This window comes from Microtus pennsylvanicus, chromosome 5 (assembly GCF_037038515.1).
Source record: "Microtus pennsylvanicus isolate mMicPen1 chromosome 5, mMicPen1.hap1, whole genome shotgun sequence".
NCBI classification, from domain to species: domain Eukaryota; kingdom Metazoa; phylum Chordata; class Mammalia; order Rodentia; family Cricetidae; genus Microtus; species Microtus pennsylvanicus.
The window spans coordinates 18446888-18474805 of NC_134583.1; the positions used below are offsets into that span (position 1 = coordinate 18446888).

The 27918-nt window shown below is 39.5% G+C and overlaps 1 protein-coding gene across 4 annotated transcripts; it reads right to left on the reverse strand.

Moving 5' to 3' along the window:
- Positions 1-702: 702 nt before the first annotated feature.
- On the reverse strand, positions 703-27324 carry Pnisr (PNN interacting serine and arginine rich protein). Of its 4 annotated transcripts, none has more exons than XM_075971312.1 (12): positions 27211-27324; positions 20195-20293; positions 17733-17921; positions 15781-16004; positions 13923-14094; positions 12746-12936; positions 9937-10074; positions 6304-6403; positions 5533-5586; positions 4263-4433; positions 1276-2362; positions 703-1036 (listed from the first exon to the last, which is right to left on the reverse strand). In XM_075971312.1, the coding sequence occupies exons 2-12, from the start codon at positions 20280-20282 to the stop codon at positions 1006-1008; spliced, it is 2445 nt and encodes an 814-aa protein (XP_075827427.1). In that variant the 5' UTR covers positions 20283-20293; positions 27211-27324; the 3' UTR covers positions 703-1005. The 4 variants fall into 4 exon arrangements, with proteins under 4 accessions (XP_075827427.1, XP_075827428.1, XP_075827429.1 ...); XM_075971313.1 differs by having other exon boundaries at positions 20195-20296; positions 27211-27316; XM_075971314.1 differs by lacking the exons at positions 703-1036; positions 1276-2362; positions 4263-4433; ... (1 more) ...; positions 6304-6403; positions 9937-10074 and having other exon boundaries at positions 12800-12936; positions 13923-14036; positions 27211-27323.
- Positions 27325-27918: the final 594 nt, after the last annotated feature.

Sequence of the window (27918 nt, forward strand, 5' to 3'; positions counted from 1 at the left end):
CACTGCATACGTGTATCGTCTCAAAAACTCAGACCCCGAGGCAGCTGAGTGCCTGTCAGAATGCCCACTACTCATGAAGCCGTGGCTCACACAGACCACTCATGGGTCCTAATTTTTGGAAACTGACAAAATCAGACCATTTTAATGCTATGTAATCAACACAATCCTGCATAATACAGTATTCCTCCATTAAGCTGAGGCCATATTACAGTTCAAAAATATAGATATAGTGAATTCTAAGTCCTATTTCTATGGTAACCCCAAGGTGTTATGCATGTAAAACAGAAGTGACTATATAGTTCCAGACTTGACTGTTGGTGTCAAATATTCATTACAAAGAACTCTACTGGTGTAATGGCCTGATTGTTTTCAGCAATTTCATTTTACAGGAGTGAATCACATTTTATACACATATTGAATATATTACTTGAGCCCTGCCCCCCAAAAATATAGTTTAGAAAGCTGATCAGATGCCTTCAAGTGAAAAGTAAGGTTGTTTTCTGGCCCTTTCCCACAGCTTTAAAACTGGAATTTGACAAAAGTCCATGGGCATAATTTACAAACTCTGACAAACTATTAGGTTAAAACCATTTTCTTTGGGGAAGATGTGAGGAACTTTTAAAACCTGTTGTACAAAACTTCAGCTGCCTTTTTATAAAAGTACGTTCCTTAGGTTAAAATCATAAAATTAATGTGCAAGAGTTTAACAAAAATGAACTGAAGAGCTTTATTGACATCACAGTACATTCAGGAATAATTTTAAGAACAATACAGCTGAAAGAGAATGGCATATTTATAGTCTTATTATGTACTAGTTCTTGAAAAAATGTAATACAAAGAAATCCTATTAACTTGGAGCAGCATTTGGAAAAAGACACCTATTTACACAATTTAAAAAAAAATCTGGTTTCACCTACACAGCCACAATGTGCCTCTATAATGAGACAAGCCCTTAAAACTCATGGAATTTTTAAAACAGCGTCATGGCTCTTGCCACATCATTCCTCAGCGCTTACGACGGGGAGGGGTTGTTGATCTGGAAAAAAAAAATGGGAAAAGACAAAATTTAAAAATAAAAATGTATTTATACTTAAAATCTGCAATATAAATAAATACTGTTATATAGGATTTCTAACATTATTTAAAAATATTTAACAAATACCAAACTGAGTTTATAAAGAGAGAGAGAGAAAGGACACTTTCAACTTTGAATAAATTCAAAAAACTTTAAAAAAAAAAAAAAAAGCAGACAAAATACTTTAAAAAGTATACTACCTTGATCGGGACTTAGACTTGTGTTTGCGGCTTGCCTTCTTACCAGACCTTTGAGATTTCTCCATGGAGCGCGATCGACTATGTTTAGGCTTCTTAGCCTTCTTTTCTTTGCTACTTCCAGGGGATTCAGAACTGCTCCTTCCACTAGAATCAGAACCTGAATGCTTTTTACTGTCTTTGGTAGCACTTTTCTTACTGTCCTGTCTAGAGTCATGTCTTATGACTTTAACAGATATAGAACCACTCCTACAGAAGATTCTCTCACTTTCTCGCTTCCTTTTTAGCCGATCATCCTGACTACTGAATTTAAAATCTTTTTCTTCCCTTTTCTGTTTCTCTTTTCGTTTATCCTGTTCACGGTCCCTTTCTTTGTCTTTTTTTCTCCTGTCTTTATCTACACTTCGACTCCTCTCCTTTTTCCTGTCTTGTTCTTTAGCCTCACCTTTATGCTTATGACTGCTCCCACTAAGATTTCCACGTGGATCCTCAATTTTACGCCTATCTCGACTCCTACTGCGACTGGAACGATTGGCTCGTCTATCCCTGGAGCGACTTCTGCTTCTACGTCTGTCTCGGGAAGGACTCCGGTTTCTTCGTCTCTCTCTTTCAATGCTACTTCTATTAGATCTCCTCCTGTCTCGCAGCTTCACTCTAGTCCTACTGCTGTCTACTTTAACTCTGCGAGAGTAGCTCCTGCTCCTGCTCCGCCTCGCTTTCACTGTGGGAGACCTGCTCCTACTATGTCTCTTTTTTCTTTTAGGAGAAGAGGAGCGAGAGGACGTGCAGCTGCTGCCTGAGCTGGAGCTGTATGAAGAACTGGAGACGGAGCTGCTACTGCTGCTAGTCCTGCTATTGCTACTGGAGCTGCCGCTACTACTGCTCCCTGACCTACTCCTTCGTTCTTTCTCTTTCCCTTTATGCTCTCTTTTGGGCTCTAACGCTGATGGAGCTTCATTTGGAGTTCTTTTCTTTTCGTTAACCACATCACCGTCTGCTTCATTTGCTTCTAGCAGTGATAAACTATTTGACTCTCTGTGAATAAATTCATTCATCTCTTTTGTAACCCTTTCTGTTTGCTGCTTTTCTTCTGAAACAGAAAGACAAAAAGACACAAAAAAGCTAAGTAAGAAATGAAAAACTACCATACTAACAAATTATAATAATAGTTTCATTTTTAATAGAATTAGGGTACAGACTGCCCAAATAATTAAAAACTTTCCCACAGCTACATTAAAATGGTAAAAATAAAGTTCCACATTTCATGGACCTAATATGTCAAAAGTATTAATATTTCAAACACTAAATCAAAAAGAACTGAGACTTTTTTCCACAGAAAATCTTTGAAGTCTAGCGCCATCTACCTACATCAATACTTCAGTTAAAGGCTAGCTACATTTCAAGTTCTCAAAAGCCACATGTTGTTAGCCATTTACTATTCTAGACAGTACAGTAAGAGTATCAAAATGCAGACGTTTCCCCTTTGTCCAGTACAAAATAAAGATATCTAAAGAGCCTGGTTTATGATCACAGAGATGAATGGCTCCTCCAACAAACTGAAACAAAATAAAAAATACAGTGTGATCTTAATCTCAGCTGTTATCATACCACTTAAAATGAAGCCTCCAGTTCTATCCTACAATATCTCTACTTGGTCTAAAACTAAAACTGTGGTGCTACAATATTATAAAGCTATCTATTACATTCTCAGAGACTGGAGCTTTTGCAGCCAAAGTTAATAACACACCCTGAGGTCATTTAGGACATAAGACTGCTGTATACTCAGACTCAGACTATTTGGTTAACCTGCTTTTAAAGGGAAAAATAGAACAATCAACTTTACTTGCCTTGGATTGCCCATGCAATGAACCTTCACAACCTAAGCTAATCCAGAGCTGTAATCTTAAATGACTACTCTTCTACTATTCTCCTGAACCAAACTATGCATGTGCATCATTTGCTGAAAACTGCAAACGCAGAGTTGAAAGCAACTTCCTAAAATTGATCACAAAGGCTGATAAATGTGGAGTTGGGGATTTAGCTCGGTGGTACAGCACTTGCCTAGCAAGTGCAAGGCCCTAGGTTTGGTCCTCAGCTGGGGGGCCAGAGGAGGAGATGATGTTTGTTTTCTGGGTCCATTGGGATCAGTTGGAACCAGTGACTTGGTCCCTTGTCAAAGGCTGTTAATTTCTGTATCCCATTCTTTTCCCAGCGGATATTTTCTGTGCTGTTCAATAACTACAGAGCAAAGTCTTTTGCTAGGGAAAGACAGAGACACAGATAATCAGTCTCACAAGGACAGACACAGGTACAGAGACAGGCAGATTTGGACTCACACTGATGTGGGAGTGTCATATATCAATCTGTTGATTTCATTGGTTAAGCAATAAAGCAACTCCTTGGCCCTGATAGGTTAAAACATAGGTGGGAGGAGTAAACAGAACAGAATGCTGGGAGGAAGAGGAAGTGAGCTCAGAGACGCCATGCTCCCCTCTCCCGGACAGAGGCGATAGCTCTGCTCTCTGAGACACATGCGATGAAGCTCCGACCCAGGATGGACGTAGGCTAGAATCTTCCCTATAAGCGCATCTAGCTGTGCTACACAAATGATTAGAAATGGGCTAAATTAACATGTGAGAATTAGCCTAGAAGAGGCTAGATAGAAATGGGCCAAGCAGTGTTTAAAAGGATACAGTTTGTGTGTTGTTATTTAGGAGCATAAGCTAGCCAGGCGGCCAGGGTGCTGGGGACGCAGCCCCGCCGCTCTTATTACTACACTCACACAAGAGAGACAGAATACACAGTGAACATGAAGCAGAGATTTCAGATCGGAACTTGCTCTTGTTTACATGATTCCAAGGGGAAGTGCTTTTACTTCTATCCTTAATGAGACACTCACGCACTATTGCTGACTCAAATCACTAATATGCATAATCCATTCAAAAAAGCACATATGAAACTACACAAAAGCTACACAAATCTAGGATTACCTTCCATCTGTTTATCTTGTAATAGCTGCTGTTCTTTTTCTTTTCTCCAAAAAGCTTCCTGTTTTTGCCGGATTCGATGCCGTAATTCTTCATCGTCAGTATCAGATGACTCAGAGCCTCTGTCGCTCCTCTCATCTTCACTGTCTCCTGAGCCATAACCACCCAGGCCACCTGTGTGCATAAAACTCATTCTAGCATATGAAAACATCACATTATCCACTAAAAACTTTTAAAGCTCCAAGAAGAAATTTTATTTTTTCATTGCCTTTTCCTGGAAAAATATGCTTATTCCGGGTAGGGAGAGGCATAAATTCAAAGATTAAATTCTCAGAATCCTCAGACAATGGTGATAGTAATATCTTATTCTTTGGATGATTTCACATATTTCTCACCACCAAGGAATCATAACAATAGCTTTCTTTTATTGTCTACACAAACCAACAAAGCACTTAACATGGCAATAATGAAGCCTTACTAAAGTTTAGTCAATCCAACTACTGGAATAATGTTAAGGATGATTCTGAAAATATTTGTAAAATTAATTATTTTATTGTTCAAAGTTTCCTGGGTTCAGGTAGGGTGCTAAGCAAATTTTCTCTAATAAATCAGAATACTGTAATTCTCACTGGTATAGAAATGATGTGAACTACTCCCCACCCAGAAGTATATCAAAACTACACGGGCATTTCATTCTACCCATTTCTCTTGTTCCTTACATAAATTAACATGTGGAAAAGGCAAATTTAAGCTTTAATCTTAATACCATGCAAATAGCAAATTATGAACACATCACTACTGCTGTAACACAAATCCATTTCCTAAGTTGAAAACTGAGTTGCTCCAAACAATTCAGGTAAATCATTAAATCCATTGCTCTCTAGGCAAATTCCTAAGTATGTATGCTGTTATTTTGAAAGGCAGTTTAGACACCACCAAGGTTTAAACCACTACCTATTAAGTACAGACTATGTGTATGTAATATATAACACATATAATTACATATTATATATTACACACTGGAGCAATTAATGAAGAAATCCTCTACTCAACTCACTCAAATGAACTAACTATATTAACTATTGCATTTATAATCATTCTACTATGAATGCTTTAGTCAAATAAAGTGGATAAAGCTTTTTTAGGCTGAAGCAAACCTGACATCTAAGTTTCGCCCACTAAGTAGGAACAGTGCATTTCCCACAGAACAAGCAGAAAGACAAGAGCAGTGAGTCTCCCTCTAGCCCTCTCACACGCACACAGAGACACTTACCGAGGCCAGTGAGGGAGGCCAGTGCACTGGACTGTGCCAGCTGTTTTGCAGGAGCTTTGTATCACATCAACAACAGGAACAACATGTTAACACAAATAGCCACGATTTCATAGTCATGAGAGTCTACGGTATTGTTAAATCTACCACTATTGCTGCTTTTTGGGGAGAGAAGAAACATTAAAAACATAACATTCATTTTAAACCAGTAGCATGTCTGGCTTTGAAATTACAATTCTGATGTGAGCTGAAATTGGCTTACGATGAAGAAAAAGGTTGGTAAGTATATCTGTATTTCTTTCTATGACCTATGGCACATAATATATTTTCTGTATGTTTTTCAGGTGTTATTAAAATCATATAGGAAGGTGGTTGCCACTAGTGTGGTAAGAACTTTAACTGATAAACTGAAAACTCTGAAGTTTTGATGTAATTCAAAATTCATTTAAAAAGTTATATATTGATACCACGGTATCTATTTTTAAAAAACAAAAACAAAACCAGTGAAATCTACTGAGCTTGAGGAATTTTCCACACTGTGTTAGAGGACTACAGGATGAATGCTATCTGTGCTTAGGTAGGTCTGCTAACACAAAACACTCTAGCGTTCCAACATGACAGCTTCAAACTGAATCTTTCCCAAAGAGTTAACACATGCAAGGAGAGAATATTTAAGTAGTTGATGGAAATCCAGAGGACAACAAAAAAGTCCAAAATAACCAGTGAAATCAAAATTCCCCTACAAAAACAAAAAAAAGAACACCCACAATGTACCTTTCGTTGCTTTCCGGTGTGCATCTTTGGCTACATAATAAATTTCTTCATCTGTGACGTCCAGAAGAATTTCAGTTAGAAGCATTTTTGTCAGCAACATCTAAAGAATAATATTTTATATAGGGCTTCCAATTTAATTTCAATACATTTGATTATTTTCAAAATAATTAAAATGAAAAGCCTTTTAAATTAAGATATTTTAAAATCAGATCAATCATTACTGAGAATAGACCATCTTGAAAAACATTAACACTTGAAAAAAAGAAGTTCAAATTCACAAGTATCAAAGAATGACTACCCACTTGTGCTTGGTGTACTGGTGCAAACCTGTAATCTCAGCAGTAGAGACAAAAGGATTGGGAGCTATGGCGTGGGCCACACAGTAAGACCTTATTTCTAAATAATAATAATAAAAAAACTATAAACTTCTGTAGATGCCATAAATTCTTTTGCTAAAAACAAGAAGTCAAAGCTTGTATAAAGGGAATTATCTGTGGCTGGGCAGATGAGCCAGGGGGTAGAGCAGATACTGTGGAAGCACAGGGCTTGAGTGTGGACCCCAGCATCCACATAAAAAGCAGGCATGGCAGCATGCACCTGCAATACTGGCTCTAAGAAGTAGAGACAGCAGGCATCTTCGGGACTCGGTGGCCAAGAAATCTGACCAACTGGTGTCGGGTTCAGTGAGAACACTTGACTCAAAGATAATTAACTAAATAATAAAATAAAGCAGGGCAGTGGTGGCGCATGCCTTTAACCCCAGCACTCCAGAGGCAAAGGCAGGGGTCTCTCAGAGTTCAAGGTCAGTCTGATCCACAAAGTAAGTTCCAGGATAGCTAGAGCTGTAACACAGAGAAACCCTGATTTGAAGAAAAAAAAAAAGGATAAAGAGCGAGTATTAGAGACACCTACCTACCATAAACCTCTGGCTTCCACATGCGCACGCCTGGGCACCTGCACATGCACACCCACCACTCCCCGAACAAATGTCTATAGGAGTTTTAAGTTGAAAGGAGTAACCTTTCACTTAACAATATTGCTAAGAATATAATACTAGATTCTTAAATCACATTTCAAGGTTAAACTAAAATTCTGTAGGGGGAAATAAGAAAAAACACAAAGAAAAATGGTACTCTATTTCGCCAAAGATTCCTTTTCCCCCAGCCTAATAAATATACTGATAAACTGTAATAATATCGAAACATAGTATAGAATAGAAAGTACAGTGTATCTGAGCAAAACATGGAATGTAGCTGTGGTGTGACTATCAACAACTAGTTCTGACTCTCCATCCCTCAGACTTTCTGTACCCACGATCACTTATTTATAGAAATGGAAGCAGAGTGAATTGCCATGTTCCAGAGATTATGGACAAATTCCAATCTTATCAAGTGATAATGCACTTCAGAGAAAAAAGGCTTTAGGAATTCTCTTTCTCCCAGACACACACAAAATGTTTAACTCTGCTCAATCCCTGTGGGAGTTTGAATAAGAATGGCCCCTGTAGACTCACATATTTGAATGCCTGGTGCCCAGTTAATGGGACTGTTTGGGAAAGATTAGGTGTGGCCGTGCTGGAGGAGATGTGTCACAAGAGGGATCCCTGTGGGATGGGTGGGAGGTTTCAAAAGCCCCATGCTATATTCCCAGTTCTGTCTGTCTCTCTCTCATGAATCAAGATATAAGCCCCATGCTATATTCCCAGTTCTGTCTGTCTCTCTCTCATGAATCAAGATATAAGCCCCATGCTATATTCCCAGTTCTGTCTGTCTCTCTCTCATGAATCAAGATATAAGCCCCATGCTATATTCCCAGTTCTGTCTGTCTCTCTCTCATGAATCAAGATATAAGCCCCATGCTATATTCCCAGTTCTGTCTGTCTCTCTCTCATGAATCAAGATATAAGCACCATGCCTGAGTGCCATCATGCTCCCCACTATGATGGATTCTAATGCTCTGAAACTCTAAGTCCCCAATAAACTTCTTTTTGTTGCCTTGGTCATGGTGTCTTATCAAAGCAATAGGAAAGTAGCTAAGACAATTCCCTACTGCTTCCTAGACCATGTATTCTTTTAATCATTCTCAACATTTCCATTAAGAAAAAACTATAAAAAAATGAATCAGTAAATGTCTTCAAGCTTCATATTTTTGTTATTGTGTTAGGCACATGTGCAGACGTCAGAAGACAAATTTTGAAACCACTTCTCTCCTTCCAGCATGAGTCCTTACTAAGGACTTACATGACTGCGTTTTGATCCACTGAGCCAACCTGCTGGCCCAGTTAAGTGCTATTTAATTATATTGCTGTTATTAATATAGACTTGAAATAGACTTTATATTGGATACCCAATTAGGGGACTCTTCCCTAAGGAAGATCGTTTCTCCTGCTCTCAGCATTTCTTACCTGCATGTAGTTCTTTGTCTAAGGGTGAGGCCCTTTGAGCTTTCCCATTTCCATGTTACCATGTCTATTGGTGTTAGCCTTGTTCAGGTCTTGTTTAGGTAGCCATAGTGATAAGACTTCATGGGTAAAGCCACTTTGACATTTCTAGGAGATACAATCTCACAGCAAACTTTTGGTTCCTCTGGCTCTTACAACCATTCTGTCCTCTCCCCCACAACGATTTCTGGGCCACAGGTGCAGGAACTGTATTGTACATCTATCGGTTGTAACTAAGCATCATCAATCTCTTGTTCTATTTTTACTAAGTTTTGGTCTCTATCTGTTGCAAAGAGGAGTTTCTTTGACTAGGGTGAGAACTATACTCATCTATAGGCATAAGGATAAGTACGTAGAATGCTGTTAGGGGTTATGCTGGCTTAGTAAAGTAGCAGCTGTAGGTTCTCACCCAAGATCCATGACTTCACTAGCTCCAGGTATTCGACTAGGTTCTCAGCACCAGGCATGTTGCCCTCTTGCTGAGTGGGCCCTAAGTCCACTAGGCTGGATACCACCAGGGTATCTACGCCACCACCAGATCATTAGGATTATTTTGTCATGTCACTGTTTTCGTGCACAGGTGTCAAAGCTGGGTAGAACATTGGTTGCTTCCCTCCCTTGGAAACTTGCACGGTCTTTTGGTACCATGAAAGCTAGTCCTCAGAGAGGAGGCTTTAGGGTCAGATCCAGTGCAGGTCCTCTGAGTCATGTTCAATGTAGTTACCCAATACCAAGTAGTTAGCCCTGAGATCACATTCATACAGGTAACATTATTATGACTAAGCAGTTTTATTACACACTTAGGAGTGTGTGTGTGTGTGTGTGTGTGTGTGTGTGTGTGTGAGAGAGAGAGAGAGAGAGAGAGAGAGAGAGAGAGAGAGAGAGAGAGAGGACAATTAAGAAAAAATGTCATAAATTTGAGAGCAAATGATGTATACTTGGAGAAAGAAAGGAAGTAAAGAGTGCGATTATAATTTCAAAAAATTGTTATTAAAAGAGTTAATAACTACTTTATATAGCCTGTGGTTTTGTATTTTTAGAGGGTCGGAGAGGTACTGGGGAGTAATATCAGCACTCTTTACACATGCTTTACCTAGCACATCCAGACCCGAATAAGCACTTCACAATTGCTTCAGACTTCTCAACAGTTTACTGTAAACAAACAATTGCACATGGTAGGAAGCAGCACTTACCATCTGATACTCCTTCTCTTCTTCGGTCATCTCTGGCTCACTGTGCTCTTCTGGAGGAGCTGGAGATGGACTTCTGGTGACTTTGCCACTGCTCACAGCCTCAGTGTTTTCAGCATCTTCATCTTCTTCATCACTATCCTATGAAAGCAGCATGAGAACACACATTTATCACTATAATATAAAGAGAACACAGATTTATCACTATAATATAAAGAGAACACAGATTTATCACTATAATATAAAGCTGAGCAGGCAAACTAAGAGCAGCTGCTTCCTAAATTATTGTTTTTATTATTTTTTGGTGTTAGCTTTAAAGAGCTAAAAATGCAGCCTATTGTCGACATTTACCTTCAACCTCTTTAAATTACATTAATTGCTGTTCTTTTTCAACATATTTCCCCCTTGAGAAACCAGCTTCAGACTCATGATCCAGCCTCATCCCTGGAAATACTGAGAGCATAGTATTAGTAATTCAAAGTGTGACCTAGGGATTAAGATTATAACAAGTCTGGCCTTTGTTGTTACCTTTTCTTTTTATTTATTTATTTGTTTATTTATTTATTTATGTATTAAAGATTTCTGTCTCTTTGTTGTTACTCTTTCGAGACAGAATTTCTCTGCGTATCCCTGGCTATAGACCAGGCTGGCCTTGAACTCAGAGATCTGCCTGCCTCTGCCTCCTGAGTGCTGGGATTAATTAAAAGTGTGTGCCACCATGACTGACTATAAAAAGGTCTATGAAAAGCAGTTACTTTTCATTTCAATTGGTTTCTCCATTATGAACTTTGACCAATTTTGTAAATAATAAGGACTGCATCATATGCAGAGATGACTGAAAAAAATTAAATTTATGATGTTTATAAACAAAACAAATGTGAACACAATGTAGTTATCTGGCTCTTATTCCAGAGGCAGTAATCAGCCTTGAAATGACAGCTCATTTCCTCACATCTACACGGGTCCAGATCTGGCTGTCATACCAGGAATCACTAAAGAACAGAAAAATTAGTTAGCCACTCATGCCACATAACCGATGAATAAATATTAAAAGGATGTAAAGCCCTTTAACTGTCAAAAAGGATGAAAACTACTAAAGGCTCAGTTATATGTATTAAGATCAGACAGCGGTGGGGCACGCCTTTAATTCCAGCACTCAGGAGGCAGATCTCTGTGAGTTCAAGGCCAGCCTGGTCCACAAAGCAAGTTCCAGGACAGCTAGAGCTGTTAAACAGAGAAACCCTGACTCAGGGGAGGAAAATGTATAAATTATCTGCCTAAATATCAATTAAAACATATGCATTAAAAAGCTATTCAAGGGCTGGAGAGATGGCTCAGAGGTTGGGAGCATTGCCTGCTCTTCCAAAGGTCCTGAGTTCGGTTCCCAGCAACCACATGGTGGTTCACAACCATCTGTGATGGGATCTGGTGCCCTCTTCTGGCCTGCAGTCATACACACAGATAGAATATTGTATATATGATAAATAAATAAATATTTTTTTTAAAAAAAGCTATTCAAAGGTACATTTCTCTATGCTATTTAACACTGTTTTGTTTTGTATGACCCACTGTTAGGGAGTTGGCTGCACCATAATAAAGAAAATATAAAATTGTACATTAACATAAAAACTAACCAGAATTACAGGGTATATCCTTACAGGACAAACTTTTAAAAAACTTATTGCCTCCTCCCTTTTTTCTTCCACCTACCCTCAACAACATACATGTAAAATATAAGCCCCACTAGACATAATGGCACACACATATAACTCTTACTGTTGTGCTCTCTGGTCTCTTTGGGGGACAAGCCACGCCCACTCCCATTACCTCTGACCTTACTGCTGCTGCCATCTCACCCCTTCTTCCCTTCCTGTTCCCTTGGCATGCCCATGTGTCTCTCTCTCTCTTTTTATCTCTTCTCTCTCTCCCCCCCCTCAATAAATGTTTTATGGCTACTTTCTGTGTTCATGGTTCTGCTCACATCTGTCGCGCCGTTTGGCTTCCCACTGATGGGAACTCTGCCGCCTCTGGTGTGGGGGGGGAACGGACCACCCCCCAACATCTTAAGAATCACACTTGCACTTTGGAAACTGAAGGGTAGTGAGTTCAAGAGCAGTCACTGGAAGTGTTTGAGGTAGTGAGTTCAAGAGCAGTCACTGGAAGTGTTTGAGGTAGTGAGTTCAAGAGCAGTCACTGGAAGTGTTTGAGGTAGTGAGTTCAAGAGCAGTCACTGGAAGTGTTTGAGGTAGTGAGTTCAAGAGCAGTCACTGGAAGTGTTTGAGGTAGTGAGTTCAAGAGCAGTCACTGGAAGTGTTTGAGGTAGTGAATTCAAGAGCAGTCACTGGAAGTGTTTGAGGTAGTGAGTTCAAGAGCAGTCAATGGAAGTGTTTGAGGTAGTGAGTTCAAGAGTAGTCAATGGAAGTGTTTGAGGTAGTGAGTTCAAGAGCAGTCACTGGAAGTGTTTGAGGTAGTGAGTTCAAGAGCAGTCACTGGAAGTGTTTGAGGTAGTGAGTTCAAGAGCAGTCAATGGAAGTGTTTGAGGTAGTGAGTTCAAGAGCAGTCAATGGAAGTGTTTGAGGTAGTGAGTTCAAGAGCAGTCAATGGAAGTGTTTGAGGTAGTGAGTTCAAGAGCAGTCAATGGAAGTGTTTGAGGCCACCCTATCTCAGTGAAACAAACACAAAATAACATCAACAAACCCCAAACCTCAATATACTTGTCCCAAGAATGTTCAAGAAAATGAATCTCTTTCTGAAGGCTTAGGCCACTTTTCACATAGTCAAAATTATCAGTTTCATGTCAGGATCCACTTACAAATTTACTTCTCTGAGGTAAACGAGGACCATCTCCTCCTTCAGCATCTTCTGTGGCCTTCTTTTCTTTTTTTGACAATTGTGAACGCTGCTGTTCCATTCTTTCTTTCTCTAATTTCTTCTGCTTTTCACGTTCCATTTTCTCAAGGCCTTCACGAATCCAGGCTGGAAGAGTCCTGCGTTTTACTGCATCTGTTTCATATAAGGAAAAAAAATTCACAGGTCAGTTAAGTAAAACTCTAATAATCGAATAAAGTTTTGAACTTCTATAATTGCAATAGGCCCATATAAAATTCCTTTAATGCTGTTCCTTAAGAGCTATTCCTTTGAATAGCAGGAGGGAGCGCGTTCTAAAGCTTGCTGCCAGGGCACAAGAGCGTGTTAAAGTGTCACCTCATTTAAGGCTTGCAAAAGCCCTGAGATCACTACTACTGTTCAACCTCTTTTGTAGCTGAGGAAATTAAAGTTCAATGAGATAAAGCCAAGTGTTTGCTCAGGGTCAAAAAGCCTTCATCCAGTGATGAAGGCTAATTCAGACCCAAATTCTTACACTGAGCTGCTTGCTTAAATATGACAAGAGACCAGAGTCAGACAAAGATATAGTTCATTTTCATACTAAGAATTCATCTAGTTAAATTTAAAAAGCATCAAGTTAGAATCTTCCTAAGATGTTAAAAGTTCTATTTCCTGGCCCATTAAATGGTAGGTGATTTGAAACTTTCGATATAAAACATGGGTTAAATATATAACTTGTCATTACTAACGTTAATGGTAATTAAAAATTGATTTTGTTGTTGTTAAAATACTCATAGGAAGTAAATAGTTAAAGGAAACCAATGTGACAGAAATATATCTCATAACTAAGACTAGAAGGAGACCCACGGCAGAGAACACTGAACTATCAATTCTGAAGGTTAGCAAAAATTTATATCTTTAATTACAAACTACTGTTTAAGGCAAATAATTTGAAAAAAAACAGGACTATGCAATGCTTTTTACATTTAGATCAGTAGCTCTCGTTTTTTGTTTCAGATTCGTGACTATGATAGGGCTTTTAAATACCATTATTTCTACCACATTAAAGAGATACTAGAACAACTTAGGAAACCAAAAAAAGGTTTTTACAGTGATAAAGTTATCATGCTAGTGTGGTTCACAGGACATATTTAAATAGCTACCAATTTGTGGAGGCTCCTGCTTCACAGGAAGAGCAATTGGTGAACGTTGCCGGTCCCTGAATGATGGTGGCCGCTCTCTTCGGTTCTGTGCAGGTGCTGGAGGTCCTGGAGGTCCTGGTTGCCAATAAGGAGGATGAAATCCACCTTGCGGTGGACCAAAAGCAGCCCCATGCTGAAAGAGTATTGCATTTTAATTTTCTTCACTTTAGTACATATACCCCTCTGGGACACACACGTGTTATGAAATGGGACAGTAGAAATCCATGTGTGCAGCAATCCAAGAATTCCATGGTTCTAACATCCAACAGTATTTCTGTAACCCCAAAAACCTAAGCTTATTTTTCTCAGGAAAGATAAAAGATTTTCTGCCTATGCAAATACAAAGCTTTCTATAACCCAGCTTATAGATTATTTAACTACAGAAAGGCACGTGTACACATACACAGTTCTATTTATGTATATGAACCTTTGCAGTCTAAATTCATTTATACACCCTATCACCACAAAGACCTCAACATTCTTCTTCCCCTACCCCCTCTCAAAGGAAAGCTCTCACTATATAGCCCTGGCTAGCTTTGAACTTGCAATGTGCCCAAGACTGGTCTGAAACTCAAAGAGTCTCAGAGGTAGGCGCTGGGGTGACAGGAGGTACCACCACACTTAGTCAATTTTATTTAACCAAAAGCTACAAAATAATTCTGTTGTTGTTGTTGTCAATTTCAACTTCCCACTGCTAGTGAATTCAGGCTGTTTCTAAAGTGGTGCAAGATTTGTTTTTTATAACCCCCAAATGATACTGAATTATCTATTATAGTAAATGACTATTTCGAAGCTCTGCTACTTTTAGAGAGGCCTTTTAGGAGAAAGTTGCCAACAGGCTCAGCCTTTTTCACACAGGCTTCATTAGGCTCAACTAGGGCTCCTGTCACCACATCCCTTCATAATGGAGCAAAGCTCGTCACACGTGAATTCCAAGAGTGAATTCACAAGAATCTAATCATGCATTAATGAGAGGACTACCGTCTCAAGGTGAACATATTATCAAATTCACCTTACAATTAATGCTTAAATATGCAGTTTCTAAAATTTTTTTATTTTGACAGTGTAGTACATAAAAACTTGTTTTCTCACAATGACATCTAAACGTTTTGTTTCTTTTCGAGACAAGGTTTCTTTGTGTAGCCCTGGCTGTCCTGGAATTAGTTCTGTAGACCAGGCTGGCCTCGAACTAACATGAGATCACCTGCCTCTGACTCCCAAGTGCTGGGATTAAAGGCATGCGCCACAATCTCATGTTGACATTTAGATTCTTAAGGGTAGACCCTAGCAAAGCAGATTAAAGCCCGTACAATAACACTATTCTCCATAGAGTTCTACGTCCCTAGAAATGAGCTGAATGTCACAGAGGAAACCATGAACACAATTCCATTAATATGTTCTATAAATGGGGAAAAAAACCCGAGAAAAACAATAATAATTTTACACAGAAGGCATGGCAGTTAGGAATAATCTACGTTCACTGTGCTTTGTGTCTCACTCATAATCTATTAATATATAATGTACTCAACTATAACATTTAAACATATCATATTGAAACTGGAAGACAAGACATCATATAACTATTTGGCACTTATACACTTTTCACTTTATCCTAATTTTTCCCTATTTGCTTGTACCATTTTCCTAATAAACTAAAAATCTAATGATTTTGATAAATGCTGATAAATTCTGACCCTGTTTATGTGCTTATTTGTACAATCCTGAAAATGACACACATCTTAGGAATTCTTGACGAGACATTTCCAAAGAATGAGTTACGTGCATGTCTATGATAGTAAAGTAACAAAATATCTTTCACCTGATAGTCAAACTGGTTCACCGGCCCCACTGCAAAATTATCGGGTGGTCCACCAAAGTTGTGATTGTTCTGGTTAAACATATGTCTGTTGTCAGGGGCAAATTCCCCACTGTCCTGACTGTTGCTGTCTTCAGAAGGAGGAACAATGTCCATTGGGCCTGGTGTTGGTGGCATCCATGGCTGATCTGGAGGGGGGTGTGGGGGTTGCTGATGCATTCCCCATTCTATTCAGGATTTAGGCATAAAGACATTCAACAGGCAGTTATAACAAAATCAATGCAATTTTTAAGATCTCAAGAAAGCTACAGAAACAACAGATTTTAAAAAGCAATTTATGACATTTTTCTCAAATTCCTTTTGTATTATCTTAAAAATAAGCAACGAATGAAACACTATCTCATACATAATTCAAATAAGTTAACTCCATTCTAATTCACACTGTAAACAAAATGCCCAACGTTACTATTTTGTTTTGATATTTGAGACAAGAATCCTGCTATGCAGACCAAGCTAATCTGGGACTTTCTACATAGCCAAGACAGGAGTTAAACATGAGCCCCTTCTGCCTCTGCCTTTCTAGTACTGGAACTAGAGGCATGTGAGACCACACTCCGCTCCAAAAAGTATTTTTAACAAATTTAACAAATTCCAAAGCAACTCGTGGATCAACTTCTCAGTTACTGTTCAATGGCAACAACATAAAAATACCTCAAATTTTATATTACTCCTTTTTCATGAATACATCATTTATCCTCACAACAACCCTGTGAGGTAGGGAGAAATTCTGGTATCATCTGTTTTAGAAGGGGAAACTGAGGCACCGAGGTTAGTAAGTTCCTAGTGTCACAAAAAAAAAACAAAAACAAAAAAAACCCATTAAGGTCAAACTAAATGTAGCAGGAGTGAAAGGGGAATCAAAGATGCCCGAATGAGTAAACTTTAACTTGAGAACTAAAACATTTTCAAAATTGGGAAAATTTAGCCTTTTAGAAGACAAAAAAATCAACCATCTCACATTATCAAAGATGAGAATATTTGTTTCTCTTTTAAAAATAATGTTGAAAATATATCCTATGTTTTCTATTCTCACCAGTTAATAACAGAAATAATAAGTGAAGGGCTGAAGTGATGGTTCAGTGGTTAGGAGCATTGGCTGTTCTTCCAGAGGAGCTGGGTTCAATTCCCAGCACCCACATGGCAGCTCACAACTGTCTGTAACTCTACTTCCAGGGGATCTAGTACAGGGGATACAGACATACTTGCAGGTAAAACACCAACACACATAATAAATAAATACATTTTAAAAATTAATAAATAATAGCAAGCGGAGGCTATGATATTCAAATGTGAAATTTCTACAAATAGTGTGATGTGGTTATTAAAAATATTAACACAATCATAGAAAACTGAATTAGCATTAAGGAATCTAAATTATACTGTGAAGCTTAAAAAATAAATAAAACCAAACAGCCAAGAACTTATGGAAAATCATGACTATCTGAAAAAGGGGGAGAGGAGAAAGGTGGGTGGGCGATGGGAGCAGAGCATAGCCGACAGGCTTGTTTGTCACACAGTGGCACAACTTTTCTGTAATTAGAGGCTAGACATGTTTTACTCTGCCAGTGCTGCTTCTGAAAAGGCCAGAGGTTGCAAGAGAGAGACAAAGAGTGCTCTCTTTTCCCTAGATGCCAAGTGAAGTTTCCAGAGTGTTCCCAGCCCCTGTCAGCCTAGGAATGAAGAACCAAGAAAAAAATCAAACTGAGTGCCACAATGCCAGCAGACTATGTACAAAATAATTTAACCACAAAAATGTCAAAATCAAATTTTGACAAGTCTATTTTTTAAAGACCATTAATTTCAAGAAGCCATAGAAGTAAACAAGGAAAACAATATACTACTAATCCTTATTTTATTCTAAAACATCCTAAAATTTGGAAACATAAATAACAAACCTGGTTGCCACATTCTGTTAAAGTTTGAATCCCCTTGAAAATTCCCATGATTATTTGGACCAGATTCCATTGTAGGCATATCCTGTCCATTTGGCATCATTCCTGGTGGCTGTTCTACGATGCTTTGCTGTCCTGAAGCTTCTCTTTGTGCAATCCAAGCTTGGGCCAAAGCAGCCCAGTCAATCTGGCCTAAAGTAAATTAACAGAACTTAGCATTCAGAATGAAGAAGTTAAAAGAAGCCGGGCAATGGTGGCTCACGCCTTAATCCTAGCACTCGGGAGGCAGAGGCAGGCGGATCTCTGTGAGTTCGAGACCAGCCTGGTCTACAAGAGCTAGTTCCAGGACAGGCTCCAAAGCCACAGAGAAACCCTGTCTCGAAAAAAACCAAAAAAAAAAAAAAAAAAAGAAGTTAAAAGAATAGCACATCTATGTAAAACAAGCATTGCAATATTCCATTATTTTTCTTCTTTACATATATATATATTTGTGTGGTATACACGTATGTATATCCACATGTGTACGGATTTATGTACATTTGGAGGTCCGATGGTAATCTCTTCCTTTATCTCATCCACACTATTCTTTGAGGGAGGGTCTCTCAATCAAACCCAGAGTTCCCTGATAATGCTAGTCTCCATAGCCAGTCTGCTTAGTGAGTAATTGATCCCTCTCTGCCTTCTGAGGCAGAGTGGACCATTCAAATGAACTCTTTTAAGCCTGGAAAGGTTTAAACAACAACAACAACAACAAATCCAGAAGTCTTGCTGTTACTATCATTATTGGTTTATATTAGAATAAAATCCTACATTAAAATGCTACATAGCGGGCTGGAGAGATGGCTCAGCGGTTAAGAGCACTGGCTGCTCTTCCAGAGGTCCTGAGTTCAATTCCCAGCACCCACATGGCAGCTCACAACTGTCTGTAACTCCAGTTCCAGGGCATTTGACTCTCACACCAATGAACATATAATAATAATAATAGTAATAATAATAAATTAAAAATGCTACATAGCTATTTAAAAGAAAAAACAAGCTGGATGTTATATACATATGTAATCTAAAACTTGGGAGGTGGAAATAGGAGCACTGTGAGTCTGAGGCTAGCCTGGGCTGTATAGAACATTCTAGTCTAGTCTGTACTACATTATAAGGCTGCTCAAAAAAAGAAAGAATATCTCCCTAAGGAAATGTCAAATAAAAAAAAAAACATGATGAAACAAAACTAGCCATAACTAAGTTAAGTGCTAAAACGCTATCAGTTTATTTTTTTTAAATATTTATTTATTTATTATGTATACAATATTCTGTCTGTGTGTATGCCCACACGCCAGAAGAGGGCACCAGACCTCATTACAGATGGTTGTGAGCCACCATGTGGTTGCTGGGAATTGAACTCAGGACCTTTGGAAGAGCAGGCAATGCTCTTAACCTCTGAGCCATCTCGCCAGCCAACGCTATCAGTTTAAAAATGTAAAACTGTCACAAAACTTTCTGTACTTCAAGAAAGCATTTTTAAGAACAATGTGCTGTAAAGTATTACTTTAAGGTGGGTTATATTTGTTTATGCTCTGGAACATTTGTTTAACAATGTAAAGATGTGCTGCTTTGGTTTGTGCTGCATTTAACTCTGTGAAGCTGGGATTCTTTGTCTAAAACAACTGATGGTCTAAGAAAGAGCTGAACCACCAATAGTAAGGCAGGAGAAAGGATAGGTGCAGCTGGCAGGAAGAGAGAGTAAATAGAGAAATCTGGAAGAAGGAAAAGATGAGCAAGAGAATGAGGAGAGGAGGATGCTAGAGCCCAGGCTCAGCCAGCCACTGAGTAAGGGTGAAAGTACAATATACAGAAGAAAAGGAAAAAGCCCAGAGGCAAAATGTAGTCAGACTAATTTAAATTAAGCTGGTTAGAAATAAGAGAAGCTAAGGCCAGGCATTTATAAGTAATAACAAACCTCTGTGCATGATTTATTGGGGAACTGAGTGGCAGGCCCCACAAAAGACCTAAAGAGCAAAGAGTAATAAAAGAGAGCCAACAGCAGGAGTGCACTCACTACTGGACTGACAGCTAGCTCTTTCCATGAGGATTCAATAAGCCAACGTGAACGTGATCATCTATCTCCCACCCATTTCCAAACGTCCACCCTACCCGATTCCAGTGTGAATGTGATCATCTATCTCCCACCCATTTCCAAACGTCCACCCTACCCGATTCCAGTGTGAACGTGATCATCTATCTCCCACCCATTTCCCAATGTCCACCCTACCCGATTCCAACGTGAACGTGATCATCTATCTCCCACCCATTTCCAAACGTCCACCCTACCCGATTCCAATGTGATCATCTATCTCCCACCCATTTCCAAACGTCCACCCTACCCGATTCCAATGTGAATGTGATCATCTATCTCCCACCCATTTCCAAATGTCCACCCATCCCGATTCCAAATGGAGTATTTTCCTTACTTGGATCCTGCTGGTGCTGAAATGACTGCATCCACTGTTGCTGGTTCAAGGGCCATTGCTGCCAAGGTTGTCCTCCTTGATCCCACATCGCTCAAGGCTCTACTTAAACAAAGCAAGCACAGTTAAAGCTGGGACTTTTTACATTTTCAAAATTTATACAACAGGGCTGGAGAGATGGCTCAGTGGTTAAGAGCATTGCCTGCTCTTCCAAAGGTCCTGAGTTCAATTCCCAGCAACCACATGGTGGCTCACAACCATCTGTAAAGAGGTCTGGCGCCCTCTTCTGGCCTTGAGGCATACACACAAAATTTATACAACAAAAATTGCATGATGATATTTCTACGCGATGAAAGAGCTATAACTATTCAAAATATTGCCAGAGATGACTAGATTTAGGTTGAAAAGCAAGAACAGAAAAGTTTAAGTTAATGCTAGTATCAGAGTTTAGTTAAAAGTACAGTTTTAATCAGCCATGCTCAAAGGCAAATATATAATTATATAATGTGTGTGTATATATAATTTCCCAATATCTCTAGAAATCCAATTATTTTAATTATAAAGTGATTCATTCAATCCCCAAGCTCCTTTAAAATAGTAACAAATAGCTGTAGCAGATGAAGAAAACTTGTTCTTGTATTACAGCAAATAATAACAATAAACACATAATAGTAAATCTAATACCTGATTAAGAAAACTTCGTAAGTTGACAAAATTATAAATTTAAAGACTTCCACTGTCACCCACATAAGATATGATTTACAATATCTAGTATTATATTCTCTAAAGCACTAAGTCATCTCACAACAGATGTTTAATGAACTGAGCTTCCAACACAAAAAAATTATTAGGTATTCAAGAATGACATAAAACAGTATTAGAAACAGTAATCAGACAAAGTCAGAATGTAAGACAGTTTCTAAGACCCTTAATATTTAAACATCATGAAAAGAAGGCGGGGTACTCTAAGTTATGAGTAAGGGGATGGCAGATCCTTATACCACTCACTTTTCTGTAAACAAGCCTGAAAACTCATAAAGCATGTAATTCCTACAAGTCCAATATATATATATACACATATATAAAATACTTTATCAAAACTGTATAACTAACTCTATTCAAGAACCAAAAACAAATTGAGCATGGTGGAACACTTTTTTGTTGTTGTTTTTCCGAGACAGGGTTTCTCTGTATTAACAGCCCTGGCTGTCCTAGAACTAGCTCTTGTAGACCAGGCTGGCCTCAAACTCACTGAGATCTCCTGCCTCTGCCTCACAGATGCTGGGATTAAAGGCGTGCACCACCACTGCTTGGTGGTAGAACACATCTTTAACCCCAGCATTCAGGAGGCTGAAAAATCATGGTATTTATGAGCTCTAGGCCAACCAGAACCACACAATGAGACCCTGTCTCAAACCATGCCCCTGCACTCTACCACACCCACCCATGAAAAACACTAGCAACAAGGGCTAAAAATGGTTCAGTAGTGAGGAGTGCAAACTGATCTTGCAGAGAAGCCATGTTTGGTTCCAGCACCCACATGGAGTGTGCTCATAAATCACCTTTAATTCCAGCTCCAGAGCTCTGACACCACTGACCTCAAAGAACAGCTACACACACCCATAGATACATACCTAACACATAATTTCAAAATTTTTAGGGGCTGCAGAGATGGCTCAGCAGCTAGGAGCACTTGTTGCTCTTCCCTCGGTTCACAATTATCCCTAATTCCAGCTCTAGAGGATCTAGAGCCTTCTTCTGACATCTATGGGCACACATAAGTACATGCATGAAAAACATCCATACACATAAAATAAAAACATCTAAAAATAAATAAAAATAAATCTTTAGAAACAGTAACAGAGGCCACCAAGACGGCTCTGTGGGTAAGGAGATGTATTGCCAGGCCTGACCTCCTGAGTTGATCCCAGTACCTGTGTGCATGCACACATGTATACACACACACACACACACACACATACACACACACAGTCTTTCCAAGCTTTTCTCAAGAGCTACTATTCAGGAATGGTGTTTAATGATTTAGATTGAGAAAAATCAATGTAAAATATGGGGTAGAGGAGCAAAGATGATAAGAAAAGTCCAAGTATCAGGAGTCACTAAAATGTTTTCTTTTAATTATTTATTTATTTTTATTTTGGTGTTTTGTCTACATGTATGTCTGTGTGAGGCTGACAGATCCCCAGGAACCAGAGTTACACACAGTTGGGAGCTGTCATGTGGATGCTGGGAATTGAACCTCTGTATTCTGGAAGAAAAGCCAGTGCTCTTGACCCCCAAACCGTTCTTCCAGCCCCCAACTAAAATGTTTTAACAAAACCAAAAGAATCCTGATTTAGTTTCAAATAACTATTGAATGAGTTAAAGGCTGCCCACCAACTACCTGGGTGTTTTTTGAAAACAATCCAGCATTAGTAAAATTATAAACACAGCCTTCTGGTCAGAGGCCCCAACCATGGATGAATATATTCACAAGAAAACTCTTTTAAAAATCTTGGCAAATGTTCTACTGGTAAACATGTACTTTTAGTGAAATTTAACTAAAATAAATTAAAATGGACTCTACTTAGCAATTAAAATGAGAAGAGCTTTATACACTGACATGTACTGACACACAAACTCAATGAAAGAAAATTACAGCATGAAAACCACCACTTGAAGCTTCCTGTTTTTCATATTATAGCATGTCTAGAAGACTCCTGAAAGTTCAAGGAAGCAAGAAGAAAGTTACCAGGGAACTTCTACTTCATACCTTCTGTATTCTTTAGACTATTTTATTGTGTGTATGAATGTATACATTTTAGAAATACATAAACTTTAAGACAAAAGGAATCAAGGGAAAGTGAGACGCACAATCCATAAAGGCTTATACAGGAAGTAAAAAAATCATGCAGAAGTCACCTAGACAGAAGATACACCACGGAGCCTTTGTTCGTTTTCTTAGAGGCTATAGAATAAATTTAAAAATCTGATTCTAAGGGGACAACTTGCTGGTCATAAAAACTTAACTTTGGTTTCACTCAAAAGTCTATAGAAAGCCAGGAGGTAGTGGCACCTTTAATCCCACACTTGGGAGGCAGAGACAAGTTGATTTCTGTGAGCTGGAGGCCAGACTTGTCTACAGAGCTAGTTCCAGAACAGCCAGAGTTACACAAGGAATTTCTAACTCAAGAAACCAATGGACTCCTTACATACAAGAGTCAAAAGCACAGAGCCGGGCGGTGGTGGCGCACGCCTTTAATCCCCAGCACTTGGGAGGCAGACGCAGGCGGATCTCTGTAAATTCAAGACCAGCCTGGTTTACAAGAGCTAGTTCTAGAACAGGCTCCAAAACCACAGAGAAACCCTGTCTCGAAAAAGAAAAAAAAAAAAGTCAAAGCACAAAGATTATGATGATGCCAGGTATGGGAGCCAGCATTAAGGGGACAAATCTCTGAGTTCAATGTCAGCCGCGCTGTGTGTCCAAATTGACTATACTAAACGGTTAGGTATTTTACTCATTCATTTACGTTACCCGCTAAATACATAACTTTAACTATGAAAAGTACATTTTAATATTACTATTTATTTCTTTAGTATCACAATTTGATTTCTATTGCCTAGGGACTACAGCTAAGTAGTGAAACCTGTCCAGCATATATAAGGCCTATATAATCAGCCCCAACACCCTCATATCCCCCTAGAGGGAAAAAATTCTGAAAACCATGAGATGGCTCAGTAGGTACAGGCACGTCCCATCCTGCCTGGCAACCTGCCTGAAGTTAATCCCTGAAACCCACGTGATGCTAAATGAGACCCAATTCCTGCAAGCAGCCCTCTGATCTCCACAAAATGTCATGGTGCATGTGTCCACACATATACTCACAATCATAAAATAAATGCAACTATTCTTTTAAAAGATTGAATCAACTTATTCAGTCTCCTGTTAGAATTATTTTTATAGATTATCAACTTTTCAAGTTTGGAAAAGTCTGACTACTGATGATTCATGCAACAAGACTTTGTTGACAATATTTCCCTTCACAGGGTCAAGTTAATTGTGATGTCTTTAAAAAACAACAACAACAACTTTAATCTGGGAAGAAGAGAAAAGCTACTAACCAAGGATTGCATCTGATCATCAAAAGTATCACACGGCTGGAAAACACCAATTATGGACCAACCTGGAGTCTTCCCAATGACAGGCTGAAGTCCTAATCCGTGATATCTTTCCTTATTGGGAAACACAGTCTGGGCAGACACAGTAGTCAATTTAGGATGAGGTCACATTTGATTAGGGTAAGAACTAATCAAATCCCTAGTGAGGACAGACATAAGCATCCATATGGAGAAATGTCCTGTGCCTACGATGCCAAAGACTGGACAAGTTTACAACCTAAGGAACAGAAAGACAGGTGCCATCCAGAAGCAAGGAAGACGCCTCTCAAACTTTGCTTTCACTCTTTTTCCCTTTAGAACCATGAAAGAGTATATTTCAGTTATTTTTAAGCCGTCTAGTAATCTGTTACAGTGACCCGTGAATACTAACAACCAGAACCATCATCATTTATTTTTTCTTTACTATTAGAACTGCAAGTGAAAAACAAACAAAACCCAGAGCTGAAGAAATGGCTCAGTGGTTAAAGAAGTGCTGGTTACTCTGACAGAGGACCCAAGTTCAATCCCAGCACACATGAAACAACTTATACTTCCTGAAATTCCAGATCCAGGGAACCCATCATCTTCTGACCTCCACAGACACTCACACTAATATGCACATACATACACAGACACAAACAGACACACACATGTATGGCATTTGTGCACTAGTGCAGACACATATAAAAATAAATCTTAAAAGGAAAAAAAGCCCTTCAACTGTTTTGAGTTTCCCAAAGTGACTTGTTCAAGTGATGATCACTAATATTTACAAAAGTCACTTATAGACTGTGTGACAATAATTAAAATTTAACTAAAATGTAATGTTCTAAAACCGTTTATAGCTGGCAATTTTGAATCTTATCACTAAAGAGGTAAAGAAGCAAAGGCAAGAAGATTTTGAGTTGGAGGCTATAAGACCCTGTCCTTGCCCCAACTGAAATAAAAAAAAAAAAAAAGCTCTGTGGTAGCACATATCTGTAATCTCAACATTCAAGAAGCTGGGGCAGGAGGATTGCTGAGCATTCCAGACCAGCCTTAGTGACAGAGTAACAAAGAAACGAAAGAATCAAATAAAGAACTGGAGGGGAACAGTAGACATCAGAAAGACTCAGCAATGGTCAAAAGCAGAATTCGATAACAAAATATAATACTGACATCCAGACATAAAATAAGAACCTTTCTTTTAAAAAATATATAATGGCTAGAAAAATGCCTTAGCAGTTAAGAGCACTGGCTGCTCTTGCAGAGAAGAAACTAGGTTCAGTTCCCAGCACCCACATGGCAGCCATCTGTAACTCCAATGCCAGGGGATCTGACACTCTCTTCAGGCCTCCACAGATACCCTCTCCACACACACACAAACAAAAAAAAACCTTATTGTTTTTAATGTTTTTAGAGATTTCTTAAACTAAGAATACAGGAGTAAGTCATCAGTTAATAACGTAGCAACACTGTTCCAAATTCTAACAAAAGTTTCATGCAAGCATATGCTGCTGAGGGAAATGTAACAGCTGGGGGAAGTTATGAACTATCTGCTCAATTTTTCGACAGTTAATTCTAAGGCTTGGTGTGGCGCTAAATGCCTTTAATCCCAGCATTCCAAAACAAAGACAAGTGGATCTCTGAGTTCCAAGCCAGTCGGGGCCATAAAATACAAAAGAAATTTCCTAAAATATAAAGTTTACATATGTTTTAAATAATGCCTCTTAAGAAGATCCTAGCCGGCGGTGCTGGTGCACGCCTTTAATCCCAGCACTAGAGAGGCAGAAACAGACTGATCTCTGTGAGTTCGGGGCCAGCCTGGTCTACAGAGTGAGTTCCAGAAAAGAAAAAAAAAGATATATAGATATATGTCGATATATACATACATAAACACACACACATCCTAGAACTCACTACATCCTCTCTTGGTGCTCAAAAAACACACACACATACACACACACACACACACACACACACACAAATAAAATCTGGTTTAGTTTTGCCTTGCTGTACTCAAGAGATCTTAATACTATTTTGTTTTATTTAGGGTCAAGAAAAGAAAAGATTAAGCCGGGCGGTGGTAGCGCACGCCTTTAATCCCAGCACTCGGGAGGCAGAGGCAGGCGGATCTCTGTGAGTTCGAGACCAGCCTGGTCTACAAGAGCTAGTTCCAGGACAGGCTCCAAAACCACAGAGAAACCCTGTCTCGAAAAACCACCAAAAAAAAAAGAAAGAAAAGATTAGTGAAATATTAAAGATTTAGACTGTTGATTTAATCAAGCACATTCAAAATCTGCTCAAAGGCCCAATTTTCTTCGATAGCATGATCCACAAAAGAACGGAACAACTGAAACACAGGATACTGTTAGCCTCCTTTGTGATGCTTAACACAAAATATCCATCACTGGGTAAAAACACAAAAGCAAGCCAGGCAACAAAATGATACTTTAACAAGACGCAACCGCCTTCCCCGGGCCTGCGTAGTCCGGAGTCGCCGGGTAGAAGTTCCAGGTCCCGGCCCCCGCCTCCTCCGCCCCTCTGCGCTGCTGGCCCCGCAAGTGTTTGCACTGCGCACGCGCAGTGCTTAACGGCCGGTCAGAGCCCAACAATTAGTCCCCTGCCTTCCTGGAGAAAACTCTCAGTTCCAAGAAGCGATCGTGAACACGCTCTTTCACCAAAAACACTCATTTCTTCGGCGAGAGCGGCGCTCCCATTGGCGAGCTCAGGGGGGTACCGGGGCTTCTCGGAATGAGGTTCCGGCGGTCGCGCCAAGCAGCGTCCGCAGCCTGCTTAAGTCTCGCTAACCTTCGCCACACCAACCGGGAAGGCTCTTGATTGTCCGGCGAGAGCCTCCGTGTAAAGTGCTCAACGCTTACCCGCTCCGATTCCGGAATACCGCTGTCGCCACCGTTCCTGTAATTCTCTCCAACCCTTTCGATGCTTCTACTTCTTCATGAACAAGACAAGATGGCGCCGGAGAGGGCTCACCCGGAAGTGAATAATAACATCCGCTTTTGGTCTGAAGTCGTACATGCCCACAGCCCGGCTTGTGAGCATGTGATTATACCGGCTTGACGCGTCCGCGCCATTTTTTTTATGGGCAAACCCTCCTGGTTTTCTGCGCTGAATATTCGTGTGGTAAGCCTGCGTCAGACCCGACACATTTTCATCTGCACAGCCAGCACAGAGCCGAGAACTTAGTGTTCCGTACAAAGGGCGCCTTGAAGTTCTTAACTTTAACAAGGAGACCCTCCAATAGAAAATGTGTTCTCTCCTACGAACATTTCTGTTTAAGGAAAGATGTTGAATTCGCTTCTCCACTTTCAGACCACGGAGGGACCCCAAAGTCAAAGCCAGACAACTTGAAATTGATTGTGCCAGGCCCACTTCAGACGAGCTGGCATCAGGCTGGAGTCCCACTGAGTTCTGGAAGCAGGGAGTTTGCCTAGGTCTCTTTGTTAAGTAACATCGCGCCCCCTCGTGGGAACTTTCTCTCACTCAGTTCAACTTCGGTCAGCTACTAAAAGTAACTGGGAAAGCAGTTCCTACAGGGTCCTCTTCACCTCAACTACAAGGTGGCCTTC

Excerpts from the sequence above, each read along its gene's own strand:
- Pnisr (XM_075971312.1), bottom strand. The coding sequence starts at position 20,282 with ATGTGGGATCAAGGAGGACAACCTTGGCAGCAATGGCCCTTGAACCAG. Across the intron at positions 12,937-13,922 it reads GCAGGAGCCTCCACAAATTG|ATGCAGTAAAACGCAGGACT; the intron begins GTAGCTATTTAA and ends TATATGAAACAG. Across the intron at positions 2,363-4,262 it reads ACAAGATAAACAGATGGAAG|AAGAAAAGCAGCAAACAGAA; the intron begins GTAATCCTAGAT and ends TTTCTGTTTCAG.